General features: G+C 33.0%; 3 protein-coding genes across 3 annotated transcripts; all 3 read left to right on the top strand.

Moving 5' to 3' along the window:
* The first annotated feature begins 1,035 nt into the window (after positions 1-1,035).
* On the top strand, positions 1,036-7,837 carry LOC18037153 (kinesin-like protein KIN-8B). Its single transcript, XM_006426120.2, has 15 exons — positions 1,036-1,510; positions 1,598-1,669; positions 1,812-1,928; positions 2,049-2,137; positions 2,332-2,476; positions 2,559-2,654; positions 3,149-3,240; positions 4,040-4,288; positions 4,360-4,510; positions 4,989-5,051; positions 5,129-5,365; positions 5,481-5,585; positions 5,670-5,783; positions 6,174-6,782; positions 6,988-7,837. Exons 1-15 carry the CDS (start codon positions 1,463-1,465, stop codon positions 7,243-7,245), a joined length of 2,445 nt encoding a protein of 814 aa, XP_006426183.2. The 5' UTR covers positions 1,036-1,462; the 3' UTR covers positions 7,246-7,837.
* Positions 7,838-7,981: 144 nt separating this feature from the next.
* Positions 7,982-10,502, top strand: LOC18037616 (COMPASS-like H3K4 histone methylase component WDR5A). The gene is made up of 2 exons (XM_006426119.2): positions 7,982-8,891; positions 9,943-10,502. Exons 1-2 carry the CDS (start codon positions 8,220-8,222, stop codon positions 10,234-10,236), a joined length of 966 nt encoding a protein of 321 aa, XP_006426182.1. The 5' UTR covers positions 7,982-8,219; the 3' UTR covers positions 10,237-10,502.
* Positions 10,503-16,762: 6,260 nt separating this feature from the next.
* LOC18037615 (transcription factor bHLH18) lies at positions 16,763-18,243 on the top strand. Its single transcript, XM_024180435.1, has 4 exons — positions 16,763-16,798; positions 16,919-17,524; positions 17,638-18,021; positions 18,169-18,243. Exons 1-4 carry the CDS (start codon positions 16,763-16,765, stop codon positions 18,241-18,243), a joined length of 1,101 nt encoding a protein of 366 aa, XP_024036203.1.
* The last annotated feature ends 3,917 nt before the right edge of the window (positions 18,244-22,160 follow it).

Here is a 22,160-nt window from a genome sequence, read left to right as displayed (position 1 = left end):
TCTCAAGAATAACATAAAATTTTACACAAACTTATATACTATTATTTTACTTTTAGAATTAATTTAGTATATTAATTTTTTATAAAATAATTATTGATAAGATTGTTATAAGGATATTAAATATTACTTTAAATTGGATTATATTAATTAATTTATAAATAAATTACTAGTAAAATTGTTATACACATGCAAAAAACACTAATTATTTTCCACTTATATTTATTCATTAATTTTTTTATAGATAAAATAATTTATGTTAAGAATATTATTGAAAGGTTATTATAGTAAAAGAAAATAAAAAGAAATGATAAGAATGTATAAAAATATTTTTAACTATAAAAATATTTTAAAATATAAAAACAAATCAATACTTAAATTAAAAATACAAAGTGTAAACAATCTTTTAGTGTTGATCCAACCAAAAGTAACCCACACGAGAACGACAAAAGAAAAAACAAAAACAAACTGTTGGTTTGCAGCAACTAGACTTTCTAACCACAACATTTTCAGAAAGGCGTCTATTTTCAAAGCCATCCAACGGTCACAATCCCACCCGGCCACATTTCATCTTCCTCCTAAATTTACATAATAAACACCTCTTCTTCTCCCATTTGACATTTACTCGTTTCTCCACTTTTCTTTTCATTACACGGCACTCACCTCATCTACTGTACACCGACAATCCACCTTATCATTTTCACCCGCTCGTACACTAATTTTTATATAAATTTATTTTATATAAATTAATATAATATAATATAATAAAATTAATTAAATTAAATATCTCTTAATTTATATAATTTATTTTTATTATTTTATATTTTATTCAATCAATAAATTAATATTATCTTAATTTATATAAGATAAATTTATATAAAAAAATAAATTTATATAAAAATTTATTGCTGAATTATCACTCATTTAAATTTATAACGCTTCCATGTAAAAATTTAATTAATAAATTAATATTACGTCAATTTAAACAATATAAATTTTTAAAAAAATTGTAGCTAAATCATCACTGTTATAATTTTGTAACGTTTTCATACAATTTGTCACAACTCTCTCTCTCTTCTCACCAAATTTCTCCCCTCATTTCCTACTTTTTGATTTAATTTAAAGCTGGAAATATCTTCTACTTTAATTTCTTGAAATGTAGGTCTCTTCAAGAACCATTGGCAACGTTTAGTTGGTACATTGTTAAATGACTGCTTTGTATCATCATCATCATCATCATCATCATTAGTATTATTTTAAAACTTTTACAAAAGCTGAATATTCTACAATGAAGCTTCTTTGATCCGTTTTCTGCTTTTCTTTTATACATTTTTGTCATTAGTCTTAGGGTTTGGGGTTTTGAGCCCTTGAGCTCTTCAAATCCTGTTCTGCATTGGCAATTTGAACTCTGTTAGGGTTAAATATAAGCTTTTCGTGTGATTGTGAAAATCAATGTTGCCCAAAAATGCCGGGTATTAGTGCTCCAGCTACGAAGAAATCAACTACTCTCACAGTTTAGTCTTCCTTGCTTATGCTAAATTACATTCCATCTTTTTCACTATTTTGCTTAGTGTGCTGAACTGAACTATTTGGGCTACAGGTTGCTATAAAATGTAGGCCATTAACAGAGAGAGAACAGGGCCGTGATATTGTCAGGGTAAAACACGACAAGGTATGTGACTGTGACTCTGTGTGATTGGTAAATTCAATTGTTTTTCATCCAGATTTTTGTTGTATGTTTTTCACATTGAAAACATAAGGGATTAAATAATATTTAACGTATGTAATAATCGGTTGGTTGGTTGGTTTTGTAGGAGGTGGTTGTTTTAGACCCTGATTTCTCCAAGGACTACCTTGATCACATACAGAATAGAACTAAGGAAAAGAACTATTGCTTTGATCGTGCATTTGGTCCTGGATGTACAAACTTGGTATATTCCATTTACTTCAGTTTTATTTGCATCCAAATTTGTGGCTAAAGCCTGCATCAAATCAAATGTATAATTGGCTGAGTGGTGGTTTTTGTTTACTATGCTTAATATATTTTGTAGGACGTGTATACAGCATGTATATCTTCTGTAATCTCCGGCGTTGTTCAAGGTCTCAATGCAACAGTGTTTGCATATGGTTCAACTGGAAGGTATTATCCATGTTGTCTGCCAGGGGTTGCTTTTTACTTCTTGTTTTCCACCAGCTGAAGCAATTCCACTTTGCCAATTGAATTTAGATAGTATATGCTAATTTGATATCACGAATTTACTCTTCTGTTATGATTTCGTGCTGTCTATTTGTTATTGTCTCTTTAATGGAATCTAAATTCTTATTTTTGTACAGTGGTAAAACATATACGATGGTTGGGACAAAAAGTGATCCTGGACTAATGGTTCTTAGTTTGCATACAATTTTTGACCTTATCAAAAAGGACAAGAACTCTGATGAGTTTGAAGTTAGTTGTTCCTATCTCGAAGTTTATAATGAAGTAAGCATGCCTTTTCATTGTGATTTTTTAGTGTTGCCCAATGTGTTTGATATGAAGTTAACTTTGATCTTTCATGATTTAGGTTATCTATGATTTGCTTGAAAAGTCATCAGCTCATTTGGAGCTTAGAGAGGATCCCATGCATGGGATTGTTGTCGCTGGGCTGCGATGTATCAAGGTTCATTTTCTTCTATATCTATATAGCAGTCAATTATAATTAATGCGTTGAATAACGTTCATTGGAGAGTTTCTTGACATTCTCAGTGTAAACATTGAAGGGTTCCACTGTAAGTCACAAAATGTGCAACTATTGGGTCTTGGCAGGTTTGCCAACTATTAACAAGGAAAGGAATTAGCTGCTTATTGGTGGTAATCTGTATTAAAATTATTAGTTAGTGAGCACCTGCATTTGTTTATTTATTATGTAGAATTGGTATGCATTTGCTTGGTATTAGCTGGTCCATGATATCCTGATGTTTATTGTGGAACTCTACAGAAACTGTCAAATTTACTTACCGTCATTTTAATTTTTAAGGAGCGCATAATATAATAAAGTTCCTCTGATATTTTTCTTTCCTCCCAATATAAGGTGAACAAGTTCTGTTGCATTTTACTTTATCTTCTTCTTTCTTTTTGGTTTAAACCGTATGATTTTGTTTTGCTTTGATTCAGGTCCACTCAGCTGATAAGATTCTTGAACTTTTGAATTTGGGGAACAGTCGACGGAAAACAGAAAACACAGAGGCCAACGGAACTTCCTCAAGGTGAGCAGTATCTGAATTTTGTTTACTTACTACAGACTTATGGTTCTTTTCATATTAAGCTTTTGTTAAACATCTTTTTTTTTTTTAATTTATTATATTCTTAAATAGTAGGAGGGTGGGAAAAACCTAAATTGGTTTATTTGTCCAACGTCCCCCAAGATTCGAACTTGGGTGGCAAGCCAAAAAATGAAAAAGAAAAAAACTGTTTGAAACCACTTGGTCAAGCTTTTATTGGCAAAACATCTTTTTTTGTTTTCTTATTTTGGTGACTTAATTTCCTCGTGTTCTTCCATATTCAAACTTTTTTATATTCCACATTTATCCTTGTTTCTGCTATCTACAGCATTGTTCTAAATTTATTGCAATTTTTTTTTTCTCTCAGAACTGCACCATCCATAACCCAAATTACTGCCAAATCCACAAAAATGGTGTGTAGAGGGAAACGTCTTTTGCAGCTTCATTTTTCAATCTTCATGCTTAGAGCCTTTAAGAAAAATCCATGTTATGAGGGAGAAAATCCTTTTGATTTTTGGCTGAACGGGGTAAACTTAAGATGCCTGTATTTCTGAAGGTGAAGACCATGATAATAAGCTTTTTGACTGGATTTTTATCTTCAAGCACAACTATAGTTCAATTTTCTAAATAATAAATACTTAGATAGTAATTACAAGCAGTGAAAAAGTGAAAGGACACGCTTTTAATTGTGCAAATAATAAGAAAAGGAGATAAATTGGAACATTCTCTATTAAGACTTTTCATATTTCCATGACCTCATACAAAGAGATTTTTGTGCAATCAGATCACATGCAGTTTTGGGGATTACGGTGAAGAGGAGACAAAAAACTGAGTACTGTAATCAAGTAATGCGAGGAAAACTCTCTCTTGTGGATCTCGCCGGCAGTGAACGTGCTTCTGAAGCAAATAGTGGAGGCCAGAAGTTAAGAGATGGAGCCAATATTAACCGTTCTCTTCTTGCTTTAGCAAATTGCATTAATGCTCTAGGAAAACCACAGAAGAAGGGACTTGCTTATGTTCCTTACCGGAACAGGTACCTCATGGTATTTATTATTGGCCTAAGCCCACCATGTTGATGTAGTTAATCTGTGAACACTTTTGCAGCAAACTGACACGTATCCTTAAAGATGGTCTGAGTGGCAATTCTCAAACTGTTATGGTAGCAACAATATCACCAGTAGATAGTCAATATCATCACACTCTGAATACCTTGAAATATGCTGACCGGGCTAAGAAAATAAAGACACACATCCAGGTGAAGCTTGTTTATTCTTTTAGATTCTCTGTGAATAAGGATTATTCACAAAGCCTGAAAGGCTCTATTTTTTGTGTTTATTTATTTACTTATTTCTCTTCATTTAACTCCATGTGATTAAATGATTTTCTGTTTGCATGAGCTGTTGCTTGGTGTCTTACAGTTTATTTTTAAGGTAGTAGGAAAAACAATTTCTGAATTTCATAATGTATGTTGTTTTGTTTATGGAATTTATAAGCTACGAATTCCAATATAGCTTCTATATGTTTCTACGCTGCAGCAGCTTGGTTTTGGTAGCCTTGTATCTGCAGGCTTAGTTCATGTGCTATACATATAAACATACATAAACCATGCTCTCTCTCTCTCTCTCTCTCTCTCTCTCTATGTATGAATAGCTGGAATAGCATTTTTTTCATTTTCAATTATATATAATGGTCTCTTTCTCATATTATAATGAAGGCAATTGTTTACTTTTCAGAAAAACATTGGCTCAATTGATACCCATGTATCAGACTACCAAAGGATGATTGACAATCTTCAGGTTAGTTGGTAAATGGCTTTATCTGTAAGTTAGATAGCACTTTCTGTACATCAAATAATGAATTCTTTGATATACAGATCGAGGTTTGCCGACTGAAAAAAGAACTAGCTGACAAAGATTCACAGCCAAGTGTCAAGCCTGCTGAAAAAGCTGCAGATGATGAGCTGTCTTGGCTAAATGTTTTAAGCCTGGAAATCAGTGAAAATGCTCAAGAAAGGATAAACTTGCAGAAGGCTTTATTTGAGCTGGAGGAAACCAACCTTCGTATCCGTGCTGAACTACAATACCTTGATGATGCTATTGCAAAAAAGCAGGTTTGTGCCTGATTTTCCATGCAAATCATCTTTTTGAAGTAACGTTTACTTTATTAGAACAAAGAAATGTAGAAGTTTTGTGTAATTTATTTTATTGGTGTGCCTTTTCTATCAGGCTATTGGAAAAGATGATGCAGTTGTAGAAGCTTTGAAATCAAGGAGGCAAATCATTCTTGATAACATACGTGAGAATGATGAGGCTGGTATCAACTACCAAAAGGTGATATTTCTAATGATGTTGGGGCTTAGAAGAATTATAGCTTTTGTTAGTATATAAACACACCACCAATTTTACTCCTTATAGGAGATTGAAGAAAATGAGAGCCGTCGATGTGAACTCCAAAAAATGATAGATGAAGCCATTAGTAGCAATGGAAACAAAACCTACTTGCGCATTCTCAGCCAATACAGGATCCTGGTGAGTAGAGTTTAAGTTGGTCAGTGCACTAGAGATTAACTAGCATGTGTCTCTGGCCATAGAAGAGTTGTTTTTGGTATCTGCTTTTCACATTTTAAATTACAAATAAATGAATAAGCTAGTTGCTAGTATCATCCTGGACAAGAATAAAAAATACTCAAAGCTAATGTCAATAGTTTGAAGGTTTGATAGATATTTACATGTTATTTTTGGCATGACATAATTATTTGTTTTATGCTAAATGGCTACATCTCTGAAGAGGATGAGTTCTTACTATTTTGTTAAATTCAGTTCAGGCAGAATACAAAGTCATGGATTCATCTGGCTGGCTTTACTTGCAGTTTTGAGAACTTTCTAATGGAACCTTGCTGTTGTATTGCATTGATGTAGGGAATGGCTAATATTGAGCTTCAGTTTGAAATGGCAATGAGGGATCAGGTCATTCACAACCAACGGGCAGCACAGAGGCAGTTGTGGAACTTGCTCATGAGATCAGGAGTGGATGAAAAGCATTTACTGGATCTTGCAGCCAAGCACGGAATAACAATTGAAGATTGGTCAATGGATTCACATGTGGGGCTTCCTGAGAGGAAGAAGTCAATGGATTTTTCTCCAGGCAGATATACTCGTAGTGGATGTAGTCCTTGTATTGGGCAGTTATATTCTAGATCTTCTTGCATCTTCCAGCATCATGAAGACTTCAGTTCAAGGTTTTCTCCTGCAGGGCTCTGGGATCCAGCTCGTACTGTCTGTAGGGAGGAGCATCGTAGATCCTATTACTTTTTGTCTCATGATCACTCCCCATCAACATATCTAAAGCTGAGGAACTGTAGTGAGCAATGGATTGATACCACGCCAGGTTCGTGGTTCGAAACTCCTGGTAAACACTCTCAAGATTTTCGTAGTTCTTGTCCAGAGATCAGAACTCTGGCTTCACCTTTCAGTGAAAGCTATTTACCAGCTTCCCATCACAGTGCTGATTTTTGTCAGCTGTTTAAGGTATACCTGCAATTATTTGATTCAACTTTCAAAATTTTATTAAGGAATCAACATGGTTCTTTGTCTATGTTTACTGTGATCATTAGCGCGTATGTGAGGTTTGATATTTTACTTTTATGTCATTAGTGCATTTCCAAAAGATCTCCTCAGCTGGACAGGATGACCAATTTGTCATTTCTTTTAACATGTTGTTGTCTCTGGACAGGATGTATGGAACATTACGAAAAGGCAAAATCCGCTTGAGGGTCCTCAATTTGAAATAACTTCCAGCCCAGATTTCTACAGAGAAAAAGTGACGGGTCATTGTGAAACAACCCGAGTTGCTGGGTACAACCCATTGGAGCAGAGCTCTAGCATACATTGCTCGAACCCTATATCTCAAAATACTGAATCCTCAAACTGCCCGAACTTATCTTGCATTCCTTCATTTGATGCCAATGGGTCAAATTTTTGTTTCCCTTAGCCCTGAAACCCAGGGCCACTCCCGATTTGTATAGCTGTCCTGTATTCTACTTCCTAGTGTCTTTCCTCCTCTGCCTTGCCATTTATTTATTTTTTTTTCCTTTTTCATTTTTCTCCAACGTAAATATGTGTAATTTCGGCATAATTCCTCTTTTAGGTGGAATCGGCGGGTAATTATTTATTATTATTATGATTATTAGTATGTCCAATGCAGAGGCAGTAGAGGGAGAGCGGGCGGGATTTTAGCATGTGACTAGTTACATAGAGACATTCTGACACGTCAAATTTCCGATGAAGTGTATTTGTGTTGCCGTGCCTGTATATATTCGCCAAGATTACAGATTAGTTTGGACGGTAAAATCAGTTGCAAGAAACTACCTACTTTGTTGCTGTTTACTGTCTTTTGCAGTTTTCCAAGTATCAAAGGTATTCACATAATAGAACAGTGCGGATTGCCAAATTTTTAAATTGAACCATTCCCGAATATTGGTTTGGTATGTATATGTATTTGCGTATCTGTTGTTGCCAAACCAGTTGACATGTGTAAAACTCTCAAAATTGATCTTCAATTTAGTCGTAGGTTTGTGGTAAATTCAGTAACCGATGGTAGCTGACTGTGCTTAGAAAGTATTAAATTAAATTTTATTATTTCTTAGTGATCTGAAGTAGTTAATCAATTGTAAAAATAAATGAATGGTATAATAATATACAGAATATTTAATTGGTCTTTGTTTAGGATACAAGGGTCCAATATAAACCCCCAGAACTTTATACTAGGTCATGTCATCCCAACGGAGGTGAGCAAATAAATTTGTGGATGAGAAATCCCTGTGCAGGCAGTAATAATGTAGTTGTACATTGAACAGAAGGCAATCTGCCGCTGCCGCGTGCTTTCTCAGCCATTGTCATTATTGTCTCTGGAGAATCCTTTCAGCCCCAAAACCCCCCGTTAAATTAAATTGAAAAAAAAAAAAAATGTCATCAGACCAATCGTTAGAATCCTTCAGGCCTTACACCTTAACCCAAACCCTAAACGGCCACCTACGCGCCATCTCCTCTGTCAAATTCTCCCACGATGGCCGCCTCCTTGCCTCTTCCTCCGCCGACAAAACCCTCCTCACCTATTCGCTCTCCAGTATTTCTAATTCCGATTCTACCCCTCCCTCTCCTCTCCAAAAATTCACCGGCCACGAACAAGGCGTCTCCGACCTCGCCTTCTCCTCCGACTCCCGCTTCCTCGTCTCAGCCTCCGACGACAAAACCATCCGTCTATGGGACGTCCCCACCGCCACCTGTCTCAAAACCCTAATCGGCCACACCAATTACGTCTTCTGTGTCAACTTCAACCCTCAATCCAATATGATCGTCTCTGGCGCTTTTGACGAGACTGTCAGGATTTGGGACGTTAAGACCGGAAAATGTCTCAAGGTTTTGCCTGCCCACTCCGATCCTGTCACCGCCGTTGACTTTAATCGCGACGGCACCATGATTGTCACTAGCAGTTATGATGGACTCTGTAGGATTTGGGATGCCAGCACCGGACATTGTATGAAAACGCTTATTGATGATGAAAATCCTCCAGTTTCCTTTGTTAAGTTTTCGCCAAATGGAAAGTTTATTCTTGTTGGAACTCTCGATAATACTTTGGTAAGTCAGTCTTTCATTTTTTTCGTTTTAACCCTTTCATGCATGTGAATTAGCTAGAAAGTTTTCATTTTAAGTTGATTCTGAAGAGCTAGAATGTTTCAGTGAGTTAGGAACTTGGACTTGTATGGGAAGGCAGCCAGGGATTCCGTTTTTGCCGTGACTGATTTTTATTAATATTATGTAAATCAGAATTTAAAAAAAAAAAAAATTTGGTGGGAAGATTTCTGTTAATCTCTAAACATGAGAACTTTTATGAAGCCCTAGGTAATAGGATAGAAACCAAGATGGGGTGAATGCAATATTTTATTTTATCATTCTGAAAAAATTTGTTCCTTCCGAAATTATCTGTAAGTTACATTTTATTTTGTATGGATAGCTGCAACTCTGTTGTTTTCTCCTTATGTTTCTGCAAGGATTTGTCAAAATTGTGATATATTTTGCATGTGAAACTATATTTAGTTTCTGAAATGTGACTCACTAATTTTTACAACTGGGTTTGTCAAAATTGTGATATTTAATGTCATCAGTGAGTAGAAAGAATAATGTGCTCACATGGGGATGAAGAAAAACCTTGTTACCATTATAAGAGGGGTTAAAGTTTTTACCGGAAGTATCACTGCAATTTGGTTCCTTTTCAGGGGAACTGGGAATCCCAAAAGATATACCGTTTAGGGCATTGATTGGTTTCCCTTAGCACTGAACACTGTATATCCTGTCAATTGTTACTTTGTAGCTTGTTTCATGTACATCTATATGTGTTCTCAATTGGTTGTTTGTGGGCACATCTCCCAGCAGTTAGGGAGATTTCTACAGGCATGTGAAGTGGTACCTTGTATTGTTAGATTCAATTATGGGTTATATTTTTTTCTAAGGGAAATTTGAAAATGCGTGCTTGCTTTTATATTCAACAAATATAACAAACAATCCATATGGAATCCCTTAGATATCTCTGGTCCATTATAGACATCCATTTTTACATTTGACATACAGTTTCTAGTTGCTGTCCCTCCTGCCTTTTGTTCATTATTGTGTTTCTTTTGTTATCGTGCAGAGACTTTGGAACTATTCAACTGGCAAAATCCTGAAGACATACACCGGCCATACCAATTCGAAGTACTGCATATCATCCACCTTCTCCGTGACAAATGGGAAGTATATTGTTAGTGGTTCTGAGGATAGTTGTGTGTACTTATGGGAACTTCAGTCCCGGAAAGTAGTTCAGAAATTAGAAGGTCACACAGATCCTGTCATATCAGTGGCATCTCACCCCACGGAGAACATTATTGCATCTGGTGCACTTGACAATGACAGGACCGTGAAGATTTGGACTCAGGAAAAGGAATGAATTGCTTCGCAGTTAAGAATTCTCTCGAAATTATTGCATCTATCACACTATTGAAGAGCTGAGTTTCTCCTCTGTCCTTCTCAGCGCTATTTTTAGCTGAAATAGATTCTTATATTGTAGCTTAATTCGGCAACTACCCTTTTCGGTCATGTATCTATGAACTTCCTTTCTTTGACATCATATGGACACATATGCCCAGTATTTATATTTATGTAATCTTTGGGCAAATGGAAATCGGTAATATTGATGATGGGAAGCCAATCAAACCCAAATGTTAACCGTTCTGTTTTTACTGGGCATGTCAAGGCTTGTAGCTGGCTTTTGGTTCGATTGAGGATTGCCTTTGGAATTGAGGTTGGGCAACTGTAGTTTTTAAGTTACAACACAAAAATGTTTAATAAATACTAACTGCTGTAATTTAAAAATTATGTTGATATAATTTTTTACTTGTATGATGAAAAATTTATAATGTTTTTAATAATTTTGTCAAAATTAATTTTTAAAATTTATATTTACTATATATTATGAATATTTGTTTCTTACAGTTTTTTTCATGACAGTTGTAGTTTAAAAATTTCAGCATCTCAATTTTAAATAGAACTTGAATAAGTTTAAATGTTCCATGTCGATGCTATAAACTTTTACTCATTCTGTTCAATAGTCAATATTGCCCTCTGTAGTTTGGCCAAATGGTTTGTAAGTAAATTTATCTAACTAGCCATTTAAATTTGAATTCTAAAGGAGGGATTTGAATCCTCAACACCATCGTTCGTAGCCATGTGCTCTAATCCTTTGAACTACAGGGCTCGCCCCGTCTATACTAGCTTTGTTCTTGAGAGTAACCTAAAAAAGAAGAAATATTTTCTCTTCTCGGCCATTTCCATTTCTGGTTAAAAAGTTGTGAAAGTATCTTTCTCCCTATAAGAACACGGTGCATTACGAAGTGTAAAGTGAGAGAGATGAGATTTTAGAATTTGGGTTTTGAATAAGACGACCTTTTCATTTTTCATTTTTTTTTTCAATTCTGCAAAAGCAATAAGAATGAGATGTATTAAGTTTTTTTATCATCTTGGCGTCGAATTATTTTGCCGCAAGACCTCCCCTACAATATCGTCACCGCAATAAAGTTTACTATAGAAGTTAAAGAAATCGAAAAAAAAAAAGTAAGTAAACATTCCCTTTTGTAATGTTTTGAACCAATTAATTTGTCCATAGAATTTGAAAATTATTAAAAAAAATACATTTTTTATTTGAAAATAGAATTAAATCATACTAGAAAGTTTCGACTTTCTTTTTATTTTTATTATTTTTCTTTATTCCCATAATGGAGATTCTTATTTTCCCCATCTCCCCACCATAAACAATAAGATTTTTTTTTTTATTTATATATTTTAGATTTAGGTCTTTTGATTGATGCTATAGAAGAGGGAAAAAAAAATCGTTAGGGAAACAAAAAGGAGCTTTAATTGGGGCTTAATTCAAAATATGGTTTTTTGCGGTTGAATTTGTGGTGTCAATTAATAAGATTTATTGTTTTTCTAATTTCTTCCCTAGCAGAATGTGAGAGATTACCTTTCAATTTACAAAAAGCAGAAGAAGAATTAGTAACCGGCTATCAAACCGAATAGTCAAGAATCAAACTTGATTTATTTTACGTTGCTTCCTATCTAAATCTATTAGTTTCCTCCATAAACTTTATCGAGTAGGTTATTTTAAGAATTAAAATAGATAAAAGAGAGGTGCAATTGCAGCGCTTTTAACAGCGTTGAGACCGAAGAACATTTCGGCCCATGAATCAAGCCAGCCCTGCCTTTGCATTTAAACGCTGAAAGAGAGCTAGCCTCAGCCCAGTCTAAGGAGATAGCAATTGTATCTACTCGCTGACCAATGACAGATTGACAGGCGGACACCTCTCCTAGAATTGCGGAGGGAAAAGATAATAGCATTCAGTATGTTTGACAAGTGGCAAAATGTGCATCCGCCACTTCCTATTTTTTGGGTGCTTTTTTTTTTCATTTAAATACAGTAAAATTTCTTTTATAGTATAATATTGGATTATTTTTATTATTGTAAAAAAATTATAACTCGATAGAAATATTGTTATAAAATTTATTTATTTGACTTAATTATTTTTAGTGTAAGTGATATAAGGATGATGTATGCACTAATTAATAATTAATTAATTGAGTATGTAAATAAATATATATTGTTTATAATATAAAAAAATTGATTACTATGTGGAAGCAAATATCTTAAGGAGGATCTAAAAAATTTATAACATATTATAATATAGAGTTTATTCTTATTTATAATTAGTCTAAATTGATATTAAAAATTTTTATAATTAGATAAGGATTATTATCATATAGAGTATCACTTTAGAAATATTTTATTGTAACATCTAGAATCCTTTGAAAGTGCCAACAATATATCCTACTAACTTGTTTTACATAATGATACTCCCAAAATGTGGTTACGTTGAGAGGGTCATGTTGAGTTATGTTTCATATAACTTACAGCTTTTATAAAATTCAGGTGGACTTTACTTAAATGTTATAATTTTTTGCATGTTTTAGGGACATTATTTCATGTAACTTAGCAAAACGCATGTTGAGAATTCTCATCTTTCACAACGAAGTCTAGTAAAAAGTCAAATAGTAAATTACGTACGTCCAAGCAGGCTGAAAAAGAAAATTCAAATAATAAATTATTTTAGTAAGTGGAATAAAATTATTTGACTTGTAAGGTTGTTTTTATAATTTTACGGTGCTTTTGGGTATGTTTATGTAAAAGTACTAAGTCCAACAATTCAAGACATATATTTGATATTTCGATAATATTAAGCTATATCCAATGCAATTATCTCCCTTGTTTCCCTATCATCATATATAGAAGATTACTAGTTTCTACTTATATATATTATATAGCTGATTAATGCTTCACATAGAGAAGTTAGTTAATCGTTGTTACACAATCGAAATAAAAAGATCACGTGCTTTAAATTCTAAATTCAAATGATTGGGATGACAAAACACAGAAAAGAAAAAAAAAATTTATGTTCATTTTATTTTATATAATATAATTAAATGAATACAATGAGGAGCTGCACTTGATTTTGGCATAGCCAAAGGTAAAGAGTTCATTTGAGGTCATAAAGTGGGTTATAATATGATTACAGGGTATGGATACAACATAACTTTTTCGTATTTATATTGACAAATACTAATATAATTAATAAATAGGTTCACATAATACGATAAAATTACCATGTCGTGATTGTGTTACGTCAACATGATTACACATTTATAACACAAATTTCAACTAATACATGGCAAAATTATTGAAAAATTAATTGATATTTAGTAAATACTAAATTAATTATTCTTAACATATCTATATTTTGTTATAAACTTATTCATGTGATATATATGTCATGTTAACTTATTTATGACTTTTTTAAAAAATAATATTAATATATTTGTCATTTTAAATTAATTTTTAACTTTTTTTATTAAATATGTTAGACATATTTAATATGACTGACACAATTAATAAATGAATTATATACATATTCTGATTTTTTAAGACAATTAATAAATAAGTCTTGTCTAAATTTACTTAACATGATATAAACACGTCACGATTACGTAGATCGACAGCAGTAGAACCCATCATAGGTGAGATGGATACCCAACAACACAACAATTCAACAACAAGGGAATTCGTGCGTTGGTCACCACATAAGACAAATAAAATAAAATAAAAAGTATTATAAACAACCACAGTAAAGACAAAATTGTACTTTCTTCGAGGTCCAGAAAATATTTCTTCAATATTATTAATTAATTATTATGCCAGGTTGTCTTTATTCCTCAGTATTCATCAAGAAGCAAATAAGACAAAAAGTTGAGCCCCCTTCGTGGGATCAACAGAATATCCCGATACATCCACCAACGCATGATATGTTCCAACCATTAAATCTTAATCAACATTTATTTTAAGATCATGTTTCCATTTTTTGAATGATATGGTCAAACGATACTTTCTGGGTTTCTTGTTTTCTTTTGCACTAGCTGAATTCGTTTGGTTTCTTATTACAATTAAAATTCGGTCTTATTACTTAAAGAATAACTTTACGGATCAACATTGTGGCACCCGAGTTTTAGTAGATGTTTTCATAAAATTTAGATCATATAACTTCAGTTCGAATTCAAATTGTGAGTAACGCTGGGTTACCAATGGAAGTCCTTCTTGAGTGACTAATAATGAATGATATAGGATTTTAAAATTACAGTGGAATTCATCAAAATAAAGAAATAGCTCAAAGATCACAGAGAATCAATGGGTGGTTGCGCGCAGCCAATCTTTTATGTCATAATAATGACTATCTTAGCAAGCTCCCACTTATCAATTCTTTATATTGCCCAGGCTTTGGCAATGATTAAATACTTGTTTTCAATTAATTTAATTCAACCAATTTGATAAAGCCAGATGGAACTTAGAAACGTCGAGGAGGGGTGCACAATTTTTATTTTTATTTTTTGTCGACGAAATGAAAATCCAGAGAGAACTTTCAGATGATCCAATGATGATTAGTTTCGGGTTAAAGAAAACCCTAGAAGAGGAAATCACTAAGTAGTCTAAAAATTAATAACATGTGTTTTGTCCAGCTGGTAGCACTTCATTAATTAACGCGATTAATTGTTTTTGATTAAGCAACAACTTAATTTGAAATAATGCAAATTATTGGCACTGCTTGGTTATTTCCTGGACATAGAGGATATAGCCATGTGATTTGAGAACTAATAATTTGAGGGGCCTCAACTAAACAAATGCTGATCCTAGTCACAAAATATATATACAAATAATCATTTGACCCATCATATGTAATATAGCTGGAAACAAAAGTTACCACGTGCTTAAACTCAATAATATAGATTTATCATCTCAATGCCCGACTCTTGAATTGATAATTGAAGCACTGATCTATGATTTAGAATTTCATTGACGCACGTGAAAGCAAGTTCATAAACCCTCAGTGGGCGCATGCACACACTACATTTAATATTATCTTTAGTCACATGCTGAACCGTACGGAGGAGTAAACTGGTTGCATTTCCTCATTTGAGATTTCCAAAACCAAGCTGTTCCCCCCCCCCCCCCCTTCCTTTTTCCTTCTTTAATATGTGATGTATAGAATCTTCTTTCACTCGTTCATATGTGATGGCCACGACACCAGTTTTGAGTTTCATTTTAAAAAAAAAACTCTTGGGTTTCATCAACTATAGTGCAATAAGGAACAAATAGTTTATAAAATTACAAATTTATACTGTTCATTAACCTAATAATGACCATAAAAACTTGTAATGTGAATTGCCGGTTACTTTTAACAATTTTCTAATTCATCTTATTTCACATGTATATATCAATATATAAGGGATTTTGCGAGCTGAATGTCGAAAGGCAAAACCGACATTTTTTCTCGCATCTGGTAATAACTTTATCTTTTCTTTAAGAATTGAGCTACCCAAAATTTAATGAACATAAATATTTAAGAAATAATGTCACGCAAAGTTAGTTTATTTTAGTAAACGCTCTCCAAGAAGCTTCTAATCTAGCTGGAATTATATTGAGACAGCTCTCAGTCCCTTTCACAAAAACTGATGTGAATTTAAAAGTCATGAATTCGAACTTTATTATTATTAATTTTTTCCCGGCCGAATAAATAACTCTAGCTACTTCCCCACCAAAATTATGAAGAATATCGAATTCAATTGTAATGTCTTCTCCTTTTTCACACACCAAAAGGAGACAAACCTGCTTGTTATTTGATTATTATTATGACTTGAGTTACAATCATTGAGGAAGTGGGCCTCGATGCAGGTGACTAGCCCCGTTCTTTATGCCAGGATAGTTTTATTTGATTTGATATTACATAATCAATAAATAAATTCGTACAATGAATACACATATAAGCTAATGGCAATTATATATTTGGCACCAAAAAATTTAAAAAACTGATAAAGACTATGTGACTAATTCAGAATTTTCAATTTCTGGCTTCTGTTCGGTTGGCTAGCTGTGAAAGAAAATATAATATTAATTTTTTTGGCTTCCGTTGATTCGCAATCTTTTTCCTTTTCCTTAAATGAAGTTGGAATTGATTTTTGGTCAAGCCCTTTTGTGGTTCCATAACCATTAATCAATTCATCTCACGTCATTGTGTTTGCGTGTGAAGGAGAGAGCGTTTATTTTACTTTTATCAGTGAATGTGCAGATAAGGACAAAAATTGACACGTGCGTAGGGCAGAAATTGACACGTGTGTAGGACAGAAATTGATTGATAAATGATCATTCTCACAACTATAAGAGTGAGGGCAAGAGATATTGATTTTCTACCCATTTCGGAAAAAAAGGATCACATATAGATTATATAGCTAAGTTGGAGCGTTTTTATTCTGCAGGATCATCATCTTGAGAAATTTTGAGCGTGAATAAGGAAACTAGAATTTGAGGAGCTCAAAACATGGATGCATCATCGGCTAAATGGTTGGCTGAATTGGTAAGATTAATTATTATTTTGTTTTTGGAAATTAATTAAGAAGTTAATTATCATATATCTTCATGATTTTGATCAGTGATATATTGATTGTCTGTTGAACATCATGAATTTGATTAACAGGGAATGGATGAGTATAACATCATCCATCAATGCCATATGGAGTCAGTGGCAGATTTGTTCAGCAGCAAACAAGACATAACAGCTGCATTGGGAGGAAACTTGAAACAATCTTTGTCTACATCAGAGAGCTATTCCTCATACCCTAATAATAATAATAATGGAAAATCTCAAACGAGCTTTGATGAGAGACCTAACAAACTACTCAAGACTTATAGCTGGAAATCCACCACAACAACCGACCGCGCATCCGCAGATCATTCTTCTCCAACCCCTCAGCCTCACTTTCTTAATTTTGATCAGAAACCGATCAGTTCAAACCCTAATAAGCAGTTGTATGGCAATCTTAACATGTACAGCTGCTCCTTGAAGCCTAAGGTTGAGGCGCCACCGTCTACAGGAAATACAACTTCTCCTCCTCCTTTCCCACCTTTGGGGAGCCCAAATTATGAAACTGTCATTAATCCCAATCATGGGACTAAAAGGTCTTACCCAGTGACCAGAACTCCTGCACTTGCTCAAGATCACATTATGGCTGAAAGAAAGCGAAGAGAGAAGCTTAGCCAGCGCTTCATTGCTCTTTCAGCCATTCTTCCTGGCCTCAAGAAGGTGTATATGCTATTATAATTAATTTTATTATAAAGGTGTGTGCAACAAGGTATATACATGTGTGAATAAACAGCTTCAATGGCAATTCTAATTTTTCGTTTATACGCACATAGATGGACAAAGCTTCAGTCCTGGGAGATGCCATAAGGTACGTGAAAGAGCTTCAAGAAAGAGTGAAAGTACTGGAGGAACAGACCAAGAAAAGGACGGTGGAATCAGTGGTTTACGTGAAGAAGTCTCAGCTTGTGGTATCGGGTACAGATGACGAGTCGTCTTCATGTGATGATAATTCAGAAATAAGTACATCCGATGGAACACTCCCAGAAATTGAAGCGAGAGTTTCGGACAAGGATGTTCTCATCCGAATCCATTGTGAGAAACAAAAAGGGCTGCTCCCAAAATTAATAAGCCAACTCGAGATGCTTCATCTTTCTATTACCAACACCAGCGTCTTACCATTTGGAAATTCCACTCTTGATATAACCATAATCGCTCTGGTAATTAATTAGTTGATCTTTTTCATTTTGTATTAATTGTTATAATGTTTATTATTACTGTTAATTGTTCATAATCATTGCAGCGCATATATACTCTCTAACAAAACAATAAATTTTTTATTTCTCTATTTCTTATTTAATTTGCAGAAGAATGCTGAATTCTGCACGACAATGAAGGATCTTGTGAAGGACATAAGATTGGCTTTCTTGAAGCTCATGTGAGCTGCTTGATTGACATATATATAGGCCAAGCCTATGAATAGATTAATCTAGCTCTCCTCTGGACTGTTTTAGACCATAACTACTATTACGTGCAATTACTAGTGATTTTGTGCATGAATATAAGTAATGCTTGTTTTTCCGCGTGTTTCAATCTGCTGGGAGACGGCGATTTCAGTTGTTGAGTACGTTGAATTTTATACCACTTCTCCAGCAAAAGGAATCCCCGAGTCTTGGCTAGGGTTTCATATATATGGTATATGAATACATACTAACAGTTAATTAGTACAATGTACGTAATTCTGTGTGCGAAAGTGATAGTTTAATTTGGATGTAGTTTTTTTGGGGGTAAGTATGCGTTGTAATTTTTGGCTGTTTCTTTGGCCGCAAGTGTGAAAATTGAAATCCCTTTGTGAAGCTGTGAGAAAATCTTCTATGTAATTAATGTATGAGTTTGTGCGCATTTAAATATTTCTGTCTCATGATTTTTAAAATTGGTCATCTGCCATCGTTGATTGATTGTTATCGACCACCCCAATGCTCATAAATTGCACTGCGATGCCACTGGTACAGTTAAATGCATAAATCAAGATAATTAGCCAGATTTCTGCTAGGCGCTAGCAAATTCACGTGCAGAAAGCAAGTAGTTGGAGGATTCATAATTGAGTCCATGTGATGAAATTATTAAATACTCGCCTCTTATTTGCAGCTCCTTCTATTCACTAACAGCCTTCCATCATTTGCAATTCCATAACTTTGAGAATACAGATGTTGGACACTACTGTATTTTATGGCTAATTCTAAAAACATAAAAGATAATAAATGCATTTGGCTTCCTTTGTCTCATCACCCAACAGCCGCACTACACATGGTTATCTTTTAATAATCATTTCACTGTTCAAAAAAAACTAAAATTCTATTAGACTGTAAATGCGTTCTCCCGTATATATACTACCGCAAATACATTTTCTCGTCTTCTCAGAGTTGCCGGCAATCATCCAAAACCAGACTTGGCACTTAAGGCTTGATTAACTTGGACAAAATTCTACTAATTATAGAATTGAGATTCTTAAGTAAAAAAATATAATGGATAACATAAATTCATTTCAAATTTTGTTTGGGATGTTTTCTCTCACTTTTTATGTGGTGAGTTCTCTCACATTCCCCGATAAAGAAGAAGAGAAAGATTTAAAAGGGATTAGACAAAAAACTATTATATTTTGTAAGAATAAATAAATCTTTACCTTATAATTTAAAAAATGTCGCATATGAGGTATTTGCTTAATCAGAACAAGTGGGCTTAGCAGAGTATCAAAAGTCCATACTTAATAAGAAAATTTCTCCTGTAATCCAATCATATATTAAAAGAGATAAAAAAAAACATATCTCATTGAAGTTCTTCTATACTCATTAGCTCAGCAAAATAAGAAAATTGATATTCAGCAAATACACTCCACAGATAATATAACAAATATATTTACCAAAGCTCTACCCATATTAACATTTGAGAAAATAGTATATGGTATTGACATGCAGTATTTAAATAGATTATCGAGTTGATCATCAGAGGGAGCACCCATCAAAGAGAATGTTATCTTACAACATAAGAACTTCTACAACTAAAGTAGACACATGTGCACCGTACTATTTTTTTCATTTGATCAAGTTTTCCTATATAGTTTTTACTAGTAAAAGTTTTCAACAAGATATTCTTGAAGCATGTCTACCACCACATTACGACTCATCAAATTATATGTTTTTTGCCTACTTTTTTTTATCACATTAGATTAGCTTTTCTCTAACAAAGATCAAGTACAATTACCATGAAATGCTAGATATTAAATAGGAACAATTGTTAAATATTAAGTATCGTCATCCATCAAAAGGGTAAATACTTCTTTAGTCTCCATATTTTAAATTAAGTATATGTTTAGCCCTTGTATATTAAAATATTGTCTCAACACACCTCACTAGTAATTATATTACAATTCTACACTTAGGTGGCATTTGTTTTTTAACTTAATGACTTAAAGTGACTTAACTTAATTAATTAAGTTAATTAGAGGTGTTTGTTTTTATAACTTAATGAGACTTTTTAGATAATTTTGACTTAATAAAATAAGCTAATTTTTTTAGCTTTTTACTTAATGGAGAAATTTGAATTAAGTCAATTACTTGCTAATGTCAAAAATATCCCTGTTTTATAATTTATTTTTCATGTATATCCCAAAACTCACCTATAGATATTTACCCCACATAAAAATATCCCTGTTTTTTCTTTCTTATATTATATATGATAAAATTTGAAATTTATGGTATTTTATATATTAAAATTCCAAAATAATTATGTATTCACTTGAATATAGTTTTACTTATAAATGTTAAAATATTGTGGTATTTAATATATTATTTATTTGACATTCAATTTTAATAAGGATACAAATGTAAAAGTATATATTTTCAGCTTTTTAAGTTAAAAAAAACAAACAACTTAATACTTATTTTTCGAGATTCAGACGAAAAAACAAACATATTATTCAGATTCAGACATTCAGACCTATTTAGAATTCAGACTAATTCAGGTCTATTCAGATTTCAGACAAAAAAACAAACGTCACCTTACTTTTTCTTTACTTTTATAATAATACCCTTACAATAATATTTTTAGAGATGAAAAAAAAAATGTCTAATTAGCCTTAAAATAAAAATTAGTTCTTATAATTTTACTTTTGGGATTAATTTGATAAATTAATTCTTTATAAAAAGTTGTTTCATACTGATATTTATTTCTTAATTTACTTATAACTAATTATCGGTTAATTTAATAATTAATTTTTTTTATAAATTAAAAAATTAATGTCATAAATATTGTTGTAAGAGTATTATTGTAAAAGTAAAAAAAGTTATAATATGCTATAGTTGATAGTAGGAATATTTTTAAATTTTTTTTAAAATATAGAAACTAAACAAATATTTAAATTAAAATTACAAAAACTAAACCGAACATTTACCCAAAAAAAAACCGCTATGGAGATCAGTTGTGATGCTTGGCCATTAATCTGTTCAGTCGTGGTAGCACACCGCCTCTTCACCTGTCCACATCAAAATTAATGTGGAATAAATGAAGCCTTTGTAAAGCCATTTTATAAACTCTACCACTGAATTAAAAACGAAGCAAAAGAAATTCGGGTTTCCTACCTTATAAGCTCTCTCCCATTGTGGTTAAACTATTCTTCCTTACTACTTCCGGCATTATTATTAATATTATACCACATTAATTATTTATATCAGCATTTTTAAGGCAATTTTCTATATTCAAAATCTATATCAATTTGTATGTCTGAAGTCAAGCATATTTCCAGCCCTTCAGTGCATTATTTTTTTTTTCCGATCTCTTGCATATACTCCTGGTCAAGTCACACATCAATTCTTCATAATAAGATCCAAATTCAGTAATTCATGCTAGTTGAAATGTGCACCTCCACCTTTTCTTTAACTGCCTCTGGAGAAGCTCCAAAAAAAAAAAAAAAAAAATCCAAGGAAGAAAATAACTCCAATTGAAATTTAGCCTATTTGTTTAAAAATTTTTACGTTTTAGTCACCTTCAGTTATGGATTTTGGATTCTGACCTCACCAAGTCTGCAATTTCTTCATTTTGTCCCCTATTGACCAAAATGTTATTTTGGCCATTGTCTAAAGCGGGGAAAGTTGCCACTGTTAGACTTTCAAATCAAAACCATACGTCTAATTCATAAGAAAGAACACTAATATAATGACAATTAGCTTCACATAATTTATTTTTAATATTATTAAATGAGAACTTTCTTAACATAAAATCAAGTATTCGTCTCCTACTCCCATAACCGTGTTCATTCTGTGTTGACATTCTGAAATACTTCTAGAAACCACAACCAGGAAGC

The sequence above is a fragment of the Citrus clementina genome, unplaced genomic scaffold (assembly GCF_000493195.1).
Source record: "Citrus clementina cultivar Clemenules unplaced genomic scaffold, Citrus_clementina_v1.0 scaffold_7, whole genome shotgun sequence".
NCBI classification, from domain to species: domain Eukaryota; kingdom Viridiplantae; phylum Streptophyta; class Magnoliopsida; order Sapindales; family Rutaceae; genus Citrus; species Citrus x clementina.
This window is presented reverse-complemented; position numbering and strand designations above follow the sequence as displayed.